At 39.8% G+C, this 14,566-nt stretch overlaps 1 protein-coding gene across 2 annotated transcripts in view; it reads right to left on the reverse strand.

Moving 5' to 3' along the window:
• UBQLN1 (ubiquilin 1) overlaps window positions 1–14,319 on the reverse strand; it is a 55,404-nt gene extending 41,085 nt beyond the window's left edge. The window contains exon 1 of one of the 2 annotated variants that reach the window (XM_040244469.1): window positions 13,832–14,319. In XM_040244469.1, coding sequence (XP_040100403.1) covers window positions 13,832–14,011 — 180 coding nt within the window. In that variant the 5' untranslated portion in view covers window positions 14,012–14,319. The remainder of the gene's footprint in view (window positions 1–13,831) is intronic. The other variant, XM_040244474.1, reaches the window with a different exon arrangement.
• Between the last annotated feature and the right edge of the window lie 247 nt (window positions 14,320–14,566).

Consider the following 14,566-nt stretch of genomic DNA (forward strand, 5'->3'; position numbering starts at 1 on the left):
GGGTGGAGACAAAGCATTACCATATTAGGAAAGAATGTTTATGAGACAAGTTAGACCTGAATTCAAATCTTATTTTTGCCACTTACTAGTTGTATGACTTCTAAGATGTTACCTGTCTCTGAGCCTCAATTTTCTATCACTAAAATGGAGATTATAATTATTCTGCAGGACTAATGGGACAATTAAGTGATGAATGTAATATATCTGGGCATAATACACTCAGGCAAACACTTAAATATTTCTAACCTAACTGTGTGAGGATAAACTCTGAACTATAAACTCTTTAAAATATTGAGTTAATATCCTTTTATGAAACAGTCATCCCTTACCAATATCCCACAATCCAAATTTACTTTTGAATAGCCAGTCTCTGCTTATATTAAATATCCTTACAAAAAAAAAAAAACAGAAAAATCTTGCAAGCTCAAAATAAAATCCCCAAAACTAAAGATTAAAACACTTTAATTTCATTTCCTGCAGAACCACGTATTAATAGCATTTAATAAGAATTTTCTAATAGTTGTGTGAATAACATACTGCATTCAAATATTTGCTACTTCAGTATTTTTAAGTCACAGTTCCTTTGAGAGTCTCTACTTTTTAATCAGTTTTTTATTCAGTACTGCTTATATCTCTCAAAAAAAAAAAAACAAAAAATGTAAAAAATACGTTTGCCTGAGGTCTGAGTAACCTTAAAATACCCTCATTAAAAAAACAGTGCATAAATCTTACATTAAGATGTCGGGCATAAGATAAACTACAGAAACATAAGCAGCTATATGAGAAAAGGGCACCTTTTTATAAATATAAATCTGAACAGTCGAAAATGTTACAGTGCATTATCAATGGAAACTCTTAAAAACTGTATGTTTAAATAAATGCAGTTTATAAATAACTACAAACTAAATGTTTCACTTTCACATGCTAGCAAACTGAGCTTTCTTCTACTACAAAAAATTAAGACTCAATTTCCTGGCAAACAAAAAGATCGAGAGGAAAGAAGCCAATTCAAGTGTATAATTAACAAGTGTACAATTAACAAGTATATAAACTCTGAGTTAGGTACTTTCACATACTGTTTCATGAAATCCTTCAAATAATCTAGTAAAGCAGGTATTTAATCACATGTTAAGAATATGGCCAGTGAGGCTCAGAGGTGTAAAGCTGTATTCCAAGGTTAATGCTTTCTCCAAAATGCAGACCACAATATTCCTAATGACAATACCCTTTCCCCTTCTTCAAAAATATTAATATTATGCATTAGGCTGGTGCAAAAATAATTGTGGCTTTGCATCAAACTTTGCCATTTGATTCTGGAATACATTCTTAAATGTGGTTATGTTATACCTCACTTAAATGTGCATTTCTAGCTTGTTTTTTGCTAGCAATATTACCTGTTGTGAACTTTATTTTAGACTATGGAAATGACAAAAAGCAAATCGAGCAATTTTATGAGTTCAAAATGAATTGCAAAGCAGCAGAGACAAGTCGCAACAACAATGCATTTGGCCCAGGAACTGCTAACGAATGTACAGTGCAGTGGTGGTTCAAGAAGACAGGAGCCTTGAAGATGAGAGGAGTGGCCAGCCATCAGTTGGTCTCAGTTGACTACAACCAATTGAGAGCAATCATCAAAGCTGGTCCTCTAACAACTACGTGAGAAATTGTTGAAGAACTCAACTTCGACCATTCTATGGTCTTGGGCATTAGAAGCAAATAGGAAAGGTGAAAAATCTCAGTAAGTGGGGGCCTCATGAGCTGACGGTAAATCAAAAAAATCGTCGTTTTTAAGTGTCGTCATCTTTTATTGTATGCAGCAATGAAGAGCAATTTCTCAATCAGATTGTGACATGTGACAAAAAGTGGATTTTATATAATAACCAGCAATGACCAGCTCAGAGCTTGGACCAAGAAGAAGCTCCAAAGCACTTCCAAAGCCAAACTTGCACCAAAACAAGGTCATGCTCACTGTTTGGTGGCCTGTTGCTGGTCTGATCCACTAGTTTACTGAATTCCAGTGAAACCGTTACATCTGAGAAGTATGTATGCTCAGCAAATTAATGAGATGCACTGAAAACTGCAATGCCTACAGCCAGCACTGATCAACAGAAAGGACCCAATTCCCCTCCACGACAATGCCTGACAGCCCACTGCACAATCAATGCTTCAAAAGTTGAACAAACTGGGCTACGAAGTTTTGCTTCACTAGCTATGTTTACCTGACCTCTTGCTAACTGACTACCACTTCAAGTATTGACAATTTTTTGCGGGCAAAATGCTTCCACAACCAACAGGAGGCAGAAAATACTTTTCAAAAGTTCATCAAATCCTAAAGCACAGATTTTTACACTACAGGAAAAAACAAACTTATTTCTCGTTGGCAAAAATGTATTCACTGTAATGTTTCCAATTTTGATTAATAAAGATGTGCTTGAACCTAGTTATAATGATTAAAATTAATAGTTCAAAACCACAATTACACTTGCACCAACCTAATAAATACAAATAATCAATAAATAACAGTGGGATGAGTTAGCTCTTCATATGCCAACATAGAAAGACTGTGAAGATACAAATAAAGAATAAGGTAAAAGTGTGGGTAATGATCTATCTGCTTAACAGGAATAAGTAGAAAATTACATATGGGTAAATATATCAGTATTTTTCTGAACAGAATTAGATACACACTTAAGGATGGGTTTTCCTTTAAAAAAATTTTTTTTTGAGTTTTGTATTATGGTATAGCCAATTAACAATTTTGTGACTGTTTCAGATGAACAACAAAGGGACTCAGCCATACACATATATGTTTTATTTCACACTTTTCTCATTTGAAATTTCCTAAACAGAATGCATGATGTATTTCATTTTCCTTGCAGTCTGTATTTTTAAAACTAATAAAGCCATACTCTTTATAAAAACTAGAGAGAGTCTTAAAGGCTATGAAAAAAAAAAAAATCTAACAGAAGACCTCATACCAGTCTATAAATCTACACATTAGTTGTTTAATCCATAAATCAAGCAGTCTAGGTAGTCATATCTACGGGATATCAAACTCACTCAGAACAGCATAAATTTACCTAGAACAAACCAGAGCTCTTATCTTCTGGTGATGAAAATTATTTGCAAAATAGATGCACATATATATATTGTTTATACCTATAATAAACGGAATCTGATATGCTAACTCAGTAAGTTTTGCATCAAGTAGATTTGGAGATAGCAACATTAGTCTCTTGAAAAACCTCCCAATTCTAATTTTAAAGGGATTTTCTTTTTTTTACAGTGGAAGTTGCTCAGCTAGAGAAACAACTAAAATAATGCCATTGGGACTTCCTTGGTGATACAATGGCTAAGAATCCAGTTGCCAATGCAGGGAATATGTTGGAGTCCTGATCTGGGAAGATTCCACATGCTGCTGTGAAGCATCTAAGCCCGTGCATCACAACTAGAGCCCAAATGCTGCAACTACTGAAGCCCATAAGCCTCAAACCTGTGCTCCACAAGAGAAGCCACCACAATGAGAAGCCCTGCACACCCACAACTAGAGAGCAGGCCCCGCTCTCTGCAACTAGAGAAAGCCCAAGTGCACCACTGAAGACCAAGCACAACCAAAAAATAAGATAAATATTTTTCTAAATAAATAATGCTATTGGACACTTGAATAAAGTAAGACTAAACGTCACATTCTTCTAAGCAAATCACAGTTAAAATATTCCCAACTAAGCACAAAACACTGCAAAAAAAAAATCTTTAACACACTATTTGCTCATTCACTCTATAAATATTTGCATTACTCAATGTGTGCCAAGTACAATACTAGGCAGGTACCATGGGATTAAGAGGTAAGCAAAACAGCCCCTATCTTTGTAAATTCTTACAGTATGGGGAGGGAAGGATAAGTCCATTTAATCACAAAATGGTATCAGAGATTATAGTCACTGATCTAATTTACAGTGGCAAGTCCAAGCAAACTTCAATGAACTAATACTTATATAAAGCTAAAGGCTGAAAAGCCAACCAGAGAAAAGTCAAGGCATCTTGAAGGTGTGGACTCCAGAGTCAGTCACTGGATTTCAACCTAGGCTCACCATATAACAAGTGTATACATTTAACCACTTTTCTAACCTGAGTCTTGGTTTATTTTTAAATAACAGGTAACAATAGTACTTTCACCATAAAGTTGTGAAACTTTAAAAAGTATTAAGGCAATATGCCTTAGTATAATAAGCCTGTAGTAAATATTATGTTACTGTCATTAGCAGCATTAGCAAAAACTCAAAAGGACAAAGAGCTAGTGATAGCTGGAGGAAAAGACTTAAAAACAGCTGAAATGCAGTGAATGACCAGGGACAATTGTAGGAAACAAAGCATGAAGACCTTATTAGCTATGCTATAGAATTCTGAAGTCTCTAACTAAAGTGGCTACTCAACACTTGAAATGTGGCTAGTTCAAATTAAGATATGCTGTGCCTGTAAAATACACACCACATCTTGAATACCTGGTATGAAACAGAAAAGTATCTTAATTTTTAAAATATCAGTTACATGTTGAAATAATACTTAAGATATACTAAGTTAAAAAATATATATTACAATTACAAACCCAAAAGACAGAAACAACCCAAGTGACCCTGACAGCTGAATGGATAGACAAAATGGGATATATACATAACATAATATACCCATACAATGGAGTATCCTTCAGCCTTAAAGAAGGAAATTCTCTCACATGCTGAAACATGAATGAAACTTAAGGACACTATGCTAAGTGAAATAAGGCAGTCACAAAAGGACCAATATTATGATTCCACTCTTACGAGAAACCTAAGTAGTCAAATTCATAGAGACAAAAAGCAGAATGGTTCTTGCCAGAGGCTGGCAGGATGGGATAATGGAGAACTATTGTTTATAGGTACAGGGTTTCGGTTTAAGATGAAAAGAATTCTAGAGATGGATGGTGGTGATGGCTGCACAACAATATGAATGTATTTAAGGTCACTGAACTAATTGTACACTCAAAAATGGTTAGGATGGTAAATTTTATGTTCTAAGTATTCTATAAAAAATTAATTTTTTAAGTGGCTATGAGAAAAATTATATATGCAGCTTGCATTATATCTCTACCAGTCACGCTGTTAAACTTAAGTCATGGCAAAATTTTCCAATAAGAAAGGTTTTGAGGAACCGTGTGACAAAATCTGGATCTAGTGAGACCTAATGCCCTATAGTAGCAGTCAGCAAATTTCCGGTAAAGAGATAGACAGTAAATATTTTCAGCTCTATGGGCTGTTCTGAAAGTACAGATAATATAAAGATGAATGGGCATGGTGAATTTGGCTCACTCTAGTTGGCTGCTACTGCTACGTCACGTCAGTCGTGTCCGATTCTGTGCAACCCCATAGACGGCAGCCCACCAGGTTCCTCCATCCCTGGGATTCTCCAGGCAAGAATACTGGAATGGGTTGCCATTTCCTTCTCCAATTCATGGAAGTGGAAAGTGAAAGGGAAGTCGCTCAGTCGTGTCCAACTCCTAGCGACCCCATGGACTGCAGCCTATCAGGCTCCTTCATCCATGGGATTTTCCAGGCAAGAGTACTGGAGTGGGGTGCCATTGCCTTCTCCGCTAGTTAGCTGACACGTGCCTTAAGACATTCACTGTAAGCAACAGCTCCTACCAGCTCAGTCTTAATTTTCAGGAATCGAATAAACCAGTTTTATAGTCATAGCCTAAAATCTTCCATAGGGAGAGGTATTTACTACCATGGAAATCAGCAAACACTACAAATTAGTGCTGTTTTCCCCACAAAGAACTAGCTGATAACCATCTACTAGCACACCACTTAGCTTAGGTAAAGAATTAACTTCTCTCTTATGCATTTAAAAGCATACTGGCTGGAAAAACAGACGGTCATTTAAAACTTTCTTTCCTTTTTTTTTGTCGGCAAAGAGTCGGACACAAGTGAGTGATTGAAATGAACTGATTCAAATCTTTCTGGGTTCTGTGGTTGAGATGAAGCTTCTCAGTTAAGGCTGCTCTAAAAAAGAAAGAAAGAAAGGCTCTTCTAGAAAAATTGTTTCAGTAACTAGAAGCGAGAATGAACATCCTGTGGCAGTCAAGAGTGTTGAGCTGCAGGGAGAGCAGCTTCAAATGAAGCCACGAGAGGAGAGCAGAAAACAATGAGATTATGTATAGCCAGCTGTCCAAATTCACAAACGCAGAGGGAGACTTGGGGACTTGAGCATTTGCAGATTTTGGTATCCACAGTGGGTCCTGGAACCAATCCTTGGCAACACCGAGGGACAACTGTACTGCACTCAGTAAACACTAAGTAACTGGTGGTGGTGGTGGTTCAGTCACTAAGTCATGTCTGACTCTTGCAACCCCATGGACTGTAGCCCACCAAGCTCCTCTGTTCATGGGATTTTCCAGGCAAGAATACTAGAGTGGGTTGCCATTTCCTTTCCAGCATATCTTCCCGACTCAGGGATCAAACTTGTGTCTCCCACTTTGCTGGCAGATTCTTTACAGCTGAGGCACCAGGGAAGCACATCTTCCCAAACCAGGGATCGAACCCAGGTCTCCCTCATTGCAGGCAGATTCTTTACCAGACTGAGCCACCAGGGAAGCCCAAGAACACTGGAATGGGTAGCCTGTCCCTTCTCCGGGATCTTCCCAACCCAGGAATCGAACTGGGGTTTCTGGCATCACAGATTCCTTACCAGCTGAGGTACCAGGGAAGTCCTAAGTAATATTATCATGCATATGGTCTAGATTCAGTTATAAACAAATATTTACTTAGACCATACCATGTACTGCTGCTGCTAAGTCGCATCAGTCGTGTCCGACTCTGTGCGACCCCATAGACTGCAGCCCTCCAGGCTCCCCCGTCCCTGGGATTCTCCAGGCAAGAACACCGGAGTGGGTTGCCATTTCCTTCTCCAGTGCATGAAAGTGAAAAGTGAAAGTGAAGTTGCTCAGTCGTGTCCGATTCTTGGCGACACCATGGACTGCAGCCTACCAGGCTCCTCCGTCCATGGGATTTTCCAGGCAAGAGTACTGGAGTGGGGTGCCATTGCCTTCTCTGTCCAGTATCCTGGTTTGGATCATAGTTTATTACAACTTAAAGCCTGTAATCGTGATATTGATTAATTTTTTGTGTGTGCGCTAGAGAAGATCTGTGGTTGTTCCCTTTGGTAACACTATTGGGAACAACCACAGATCTTCTCTAGCGCACACACACAAAATTAATCAAATAATCACATGATTACAGGCTTTAAGTTGTAATAAACTATGACCCAAACCAGGATACTGTGAGAAAATACAATGGGGAATCTCAACCTACTCTGGAAAATCAAGGATACTTCTTTGAGAAAGTGACCTTTGCACCGAGTGGGAATAGCCAAAGAGTGAGAGGCATTCTGGGTAGCAAGAACAAACTGCACAAAACTCCTCAGGCAGGGGGGAAAAAAAAGTGATTAACAGACCAAGGAACTAAAAAGTCAATAAGGCAAGAGCCAAGTGACGAAGGAGGAAAGATGGCATCAGACTGGAGAGGCAGGAACGAACCTTATCACACAAGGCCTCATGGCCCCATTAAAGTCAAGTCCAAGACCAGTGGGGAGTTGTTAGTTTATGTAGAGGGTAACATGATCTGATTAATTTTTTCAGAGACTGCTCTAGGAGTTAATGGGGGTGCAGGGAGGGAACTGACCAGTAGGCTACCATAGTTTCTAGGTAAAAATAATGGCAACTTAGTGAAGTCAATCCTCAATCTTAAAACTACCTACATAATCTATTAAATACCCCATTGCAGCAATTTTTGGCCTCAGGACACCACTATTACAGATTTGAAACCCCACAGAGCTTTTGAAACTCCATGGAGCTTTTAAGCAGGTTAAAACCACTGATATACTAGAAATTAAAACTAAGAAATCTTTAAAAATATTAATTCACAATAATAAACTCATTACATTAATAGAAGCATTTTTTTTTTTAACCAAAAATAACGCTTTTCCTAGTGTGAAGAATAACTTTTAAATTTTTGTAAATAACTTCAGTCTTATACTGGAAGACAATTGGAGTTTTACATCCGTCTTGGTATCCCACATCTTGCAGATTCTGAAAAAGTATGTTGTTTGTTTTTGAGAAAATTAGAATGAAAAAAATATCTCGGGAAATTATGAAAGCAGTGTTGACCTTATGATCCTCCTAGAAGGGCTATGGGGACCCCCAGACCATATTAAGAACTGCTGCTTGAGTAACAGAAAGTCAAGTAATCACAACAAAACGCTTCATAGCAGGAAAGCTACAAAGACAGACAGTAACAAGTGTTACAGACAATGGAAAGTAACTGGAATCCTCATGTATTGTTGGCAGGAATAAAAACTGGTACAACCACTTTGGAAAATAGTCTGGCAGTCCCAAGAGCAGGTCAATAGACAGCTATCACATGACCCAATAATTCAACGCAAAAGGCATATGCTCAAGAATATGTCCACAAAAAACTTGTGTAAGTATTCACCTTGGCGTTATTCATAATAGTTAAAAAGTAGAGACACTCTAAATGTCCATCAATTGATGAATGAATCAACTGGAGAAATAAAATGTGACATACACTGGAATATTATTCAGCAGTAAAATACATGCTACAACACAGATAAATCTTGGAAACATTGTGCTTCTTAAGAAACCAGGCACAAGCTTTCAAAATCTGGTGTGTATTTTACCCATTCAGCACATTTCAGATCAGTCCAACCATATTTTAAGGGCTCAACACTCAGGCATGGCTTGAGGCATGCCTGTGGACCGAAGTTCTAGATCTACACTATAAAGTCTTTGTTTTAAATGACGTTTGTGAGAATGACCCTGAGTCAGTGTAATTTCCCCTATCAAGGAAAAGTTCAATTCTATTCAGTACAATACATACATTATATCTAAGTATGTTAATAACATGTACATTATGTTAATATTTTTCTAAAAGATTCAAGTGATGAAGACATTTCCCTAAACTACAATACACTGCCTGATTACTTCAGATGACTGTAGTTCAAAATCTTAAGACTACAGTCTAGAGAACTATAAAAATCCCAGAGCAACCTAGTTAGGAGCTAGTATATAGAAGTCCAGTCCTTTCTCTGCACTAATGTTAACCACAACATTCTCCTGGACTTCATCTTGCTTGCTGACACTTAGAAATCCTCAAACTGTTTCCAATAGCAAATAATGAATAAGTAAGAGAAAACATAATCTCATACACAGGGATTTTGCCATTACACATTAAAAAAAATCTATTTACTTATATCAAGAAAACCCTTACTAATGAAACCACCATGGAAAGACATAGTAAAAGTTTATATTCCAATGACCTTTAGGTAGAAATTTAAACATTACCCCATTGAGCACTCAAGGAAAAAATAAATTTCACATTAATTTCAAAAACTATAAGCTTTATCATCAACCTGGAATGAGTTAAAATTGAATACAAACTGTATTAAAGTATCCTGTTTCTCCCTGTTACAAACAGAAACAGAGGGAAAAATAAGAAACTTAGTAACCACCTTACAACTTGTTTATACCTTATCCAAGATATGTAATATAATTTCATCCAATCAACTAAAACAGTCATATACATACTCCAGAATACCAGAGTGGGTAGCCTTTCCCTTCTCCAGCGGATCTTCCAGACCCAGGAATTGAACCCGGGTCTCCTGCAATGCAGGCGGGTTCTTTACCAACTGAGCTATCACGGAAGCCCTAATACTATCTTGGCACAGTGTAGTGAAAGAATTTACATCACAAAGAAAACAGATTGTTAAGCTGCAGAAAATGGGATGTGTTTTAACAGAACGCCTAAGCCTTCAATAGTATTTTTTGGAGGTCTTCTGCTTATCCTTTTTACCTTTAAGATTCCATAAGAACTTTCAGGACCAAATACTTCCCAATTTTTTACAAAAAACGTTCAGTGCAATCTCAACGTCATTAAGCTTATTTTATTGACGAATTTTAATCTGTAGTAAACCGTTTAAATCTGTGAAACCCTTAGAGAAAAACTTAAAATTATAGATGACAGAACTTCTCTTGTGCTTCAAGTAGAATTTTTCAAACCATGTGAAAACAACTTTTCTTATTCTTGTACATTTTTGCAAATGTAGTTCCCCTAACAGAGCCCACAGGTAGTTCAATTTGTGTTCAGGTTTTTAATGCAATGAATGATAAGCTTAAATTTTTATCACACTTTCTACTTCAAAATAAAGTATTTATCAAAATAAAAATTCAACTACCATGAGAAAAAATTGCTGCAGAAAGACTTTATCTGTTAAATTTTTACTTTGGTTACAGAGGAGTAAAAATAAAACTTCCACAGAATTAGAAATTCTAGTTTCACCATCAAAAAAGTTTAAAAATCCTCACAGATAATAGTATAATAAACTGATCTAAATGAATTTTTCTATTTATAAAATATTGACTTTCTTTCTAATCTTTTACAGTAAAATGCTTAAACATGGCTGCTTTAAGCAGCCAGAATAATGGAGACCTGAACTTGAAATCCTAGAAACAACTACAGTCTTCAGAAGTTAACGTGGCTACACACTGACTAGAGTAACAAAAATAAAAAAGACTGATATTATCAAATGTTTGTAGGAATGTGGAGCAACAGGAATTCCCATGCACTGTCAGTGGGATTGTAAAGTACAAGCACTTTAAAAAAAAACACAGTTCCTTATGAAACTAAACATTCAGCTTCCCTGTTACACACACTCATTCCACTTCTAAGCATTAACAAGAGATAAAAGCATTCATCCAACAAAAAGAGTTGTACAGAAGTGTTCAGAGCAACTAACTGGAAAGAGTCCAGGTGACTTTCAATATGAAAATGGATAAATTATGGTGGTATATTCATACAATGGAAGACAAAAAACAATAAAAAAGAAAGAACTACTGATGATACATAGTCAGTTCAGTTCAGTCACTCAGTCGTGTCCGACTCTTTGCGACCCCATGAATCACAGCACACCAGGCCTCCCTGTCCATCATCAACTCCTGGAGTTTACCCAGACTCACGTCCATCGAGTCAGTGATGCCATCCAACCATCTCATCCTCTGTCGTCCCCTTCTCCTCCTGCCCCCAATCCCTCCCAGCATCAGAGTCTTTTCCATTGAGTTAACACTTCGCATGAGGTGGCCAAAGTACTGGAGTTTCAGCTTCAGCATCATTCCTTCCAAAGAACACTCAAGACTGATCTGCTTTAGAAGGGACTGGTTGGATCTCCTTGCAGTCCAAGGGACTCTCAGGAGTCTTCTCCAACACCACAGTTCAAAAGCATCAATTCTTCAGTACTCAGCTTTCTTCACAGTACAACTCTCACATCTATACATGACCACTGGAAAAACCATAACCTTGACTAGACGGACCTTTGTTGGCAAAGTAATGTCTCTGCCTTTCAATATGCTATCTAGGTTGGTCATAACTTTTCTTCCAAGGAGTAACATAATAATGAGTCTCAAAACCCTAAGCTGAATGAAAAAGCCTTACCCAACAGAGTGTATACCATATACCATTTATGTGAAACTCTATATTTAACTTATATGCAGAGTACATCATGAGAAACGCTGGGCTGGAAGAAGCACAGGCCGGAATCAAGCTTGCTGGTAGAAATCTCAATAACCTCAGATATGCAGATGACACCACCCTTATGGCAGAAAGTGAAGAGGAACTAAAAAGCCTCTTGATGAAAGTGAAAAAGGAGAGTGAAAAGGTTGGCTTAAAGCTCAACATTCAGAAAACTAAGATCATGGCATCTGGTCCCATCACTTCATCAGAAATAGATGGGGAAACAGTGGAAACAGTGTCAGGCTTTATTTTTTTGGGCTCCAAAATCACTGCAGATGGTGACTGCAGCCATGAAATTAAAAGACGCTTGCTTACTCCTTGGAAGGAAAGTTATGACTAACCTAGATAGCATATTCAGAAGCAGACACCAGAAGACTTCGGATTACACAGGTGTATGTATTTGTGTAAACTCGTGGAATGGCAACCGACTGCATTTCACCGCAAGTCAAATTTACCTTCAAAAATTTTAAGTTGAAAACCTGAACTCAAGGGTTCAATTCAGTTGCTCGGTTGTACCCAACTCTTCGCGATCCCATGGACTTCAGCACGCCAGGCTTCCCTGTCCCTCACCAACTCCCAGAGCTTACTCAAACCCGTCCATTGAGCCGAGATGCCATCCAACCATCTCATCCTCTTTCATCCCCTTCTCCTCCCGCCCTAAATGTTTCCCAGCATGAAGGTCTTTTCAAATGAGTCAGTTCTTCGCATCAGGTGGCCAAAGTATTGGGAGTTTCAGCTTCAGCATCAGTCCTTCCAATGAATATTCAGGTCTGATTTCCTTTAGAATGCACTGGTTATCTCCTTGCTGTCCAAGGGACTCTCAAGAGTCTTCTCCAACACCACACTTCAAAAGCGTAACATGTACTACTACTTGCTTTGAATTGCATCCAAAAAATAAAACTGACCAATAAATGATTAATTGTTTGATAAAGCAAATGAAGCAAGATGCTAAATGTAGGTGATGGACACATAAGAGTTCACTGCACAATTATTCCAACTTTCCTGTATGCTGGAAAATACTTTAAAAATTAAGGGAAATTTTTATAGGAAAATTGAGAGACCAAAAAAATAGGGATTCAAAAGGTGGTCAAAGTTTCTCACGATGCTACACATTCTTACTACTTGACAGAACACACCACCGTTCATAATCATATAAACAAATATCGCAATTATTTATTGTTCCTTAAGGGAAACTTACAGGTACGTTTCATTTTTGCTTCTTCATAAACTGTTCACACTGTCTTGATATCTGCTGACCAATTGTCTGAGATCAATTCAGTAATTACGGAAATATTCTGGGACGTATATTTAACAAAAACTAAAATGATTTAAGTTCCTCAAGATCATTAATTAACTGCAATAACTGTATTCCTGAATAGATTTTAAGCGGTAAAATACTTTTAAATTTCCTCCATTAGCTCCAGGTTCGTGCTCTTTCATCTGACTGCAATTGCTAACATGTGAATAACGTTGCTATTCCTCTAAAATCAAACAAAAACCTCCCCAACGACCGGCATCTAAAGAATGACAAATACACTTAAAAAAAAAAAAAAAAAAACAGAACCAGCATTTCGTCAATGAAAGTCATCCACCTTTCTCCTTAAGCCTAGTTTATTAAGATTTGGCTGAAAGCAATTTCTACGTCATAGCTCATTTTCTTCTTTAAAGACTGGAAGGTGGGAAAGATTTCAGCGGTCAAAACGCAGAACTAAATGCACACGTGCTCCTCATCCCAAAAATCTACTTTAACCCCCAGGCAGGTAAAACAATGAGCACCCCCTCTTTTTTTTATCCTTCAAGAGACAAAACCGCAGACCGGGCTAAGCCAAACCCTGGCCCAGCCTCCACCCCGCCCGAGCCAGGCGGCGGGTCTCTTTCCTTTGTGCGGAGTCAGAGGGAGGCGGCTGGAGGCGGGGAGCTGAGGGAGGAGGCTGGGGTCGGCGGACGCCGGAGCAAGAGGAAGGCGCCGAGGAGAGGGGCATCGGCGCGTCTCATAAACAGGCCGAGAGGCCCCGCCACAAACCTCTGCGGTGTCCCCAGGAGCAAACCCACAAACCTGGGTGTGATCTAATTTGGGATCAGACGCCGGAGAAAGGCCGAGGGCACCTCCGGAGACGACCCCTTCCTCCCAAGCCCTTGCAAAACAGTCTCCTCCTGCCGCTGGCGGAGGTCCTGCCGCCATCCCCACCCCGCCCCGAGCCTAGCGCGGCCCTCACCTGCTGGACGGAGCTGTTCTCGGGCACTGCGAACTCCTCCTTCTCCTTCGGGGTCTTCACGGTGACTTTCATGATCTTGGGTTCCGTGGAGGCAGTGGCGGCGGGGGCGCCGGCACCTTCGGCCGCGGCGGCGTTGTCCTGGGAACTCGGAGGGCCGCCGCTTTCACCATTCTCGGCCATGGCGGCGGCGGTGACTCAGGCGCAAAGGAGGGAGCGGGTGAGCGAGCGGGAGCCAGGCAACGCCAGAGCCGGCCTGGCCGGGCAGCGGAGAATGTGGGGCACGCTACCTCAGTGACAACTGGCTCAGGGCCGCCCTGGCGGGCGAGGAGCCGCGGAGCTTGGCGTGGGCTCCGGCGCAGGCCCAGGTCGGGCGCTCAGCAGCCGCTGTGTGTTCAGACGGCGATGAGTCGCAGCGACATCCGCAGCAGCCACCGCCACCGCCGCTTCCTCCTCCCTTGCCCTCCCCCTACGCCGCTCAGCCCGCGCCGCGCGGAGCACGCCGGGTAAGGCGGCTGGCGACGTCGCCGAGTCATGCCTGGCCGGCGAGGTTTGGTTTCCTGAGTGCTTTTCTTTCCTTTTCCTGCTCCATTGCTCAAAGCGTAGGCGCGTCCAGAGTGAAGGACTAAAAACAAAGTGGGGTGGAAGAGGTCAGTTCATTCGTCCTTATCCCTTTCACCAAAAAATAAATTGGGGGTTCTGGGAGGCACCGTTAAGGGCGCACGAGGATGACGTCAC

The sequence above is a fragment of the Oryx dammah genome, unplaced genomic scaffold, assembly GCF_014754425.2.
Source record: "Oryx dammah isolate SB20612 unplaced genomic scaffold, SCBI_Odam_1.1 HiC_scaffold_1, whole genome shotgun sequence".
Classification (NCBI taxonomy): domain Eukaryota; kingdom Metazoa; phylum Chordata; class Mammalia; order Artiodactyla; family Bovidae; genus Oryx; species Oryx dammah.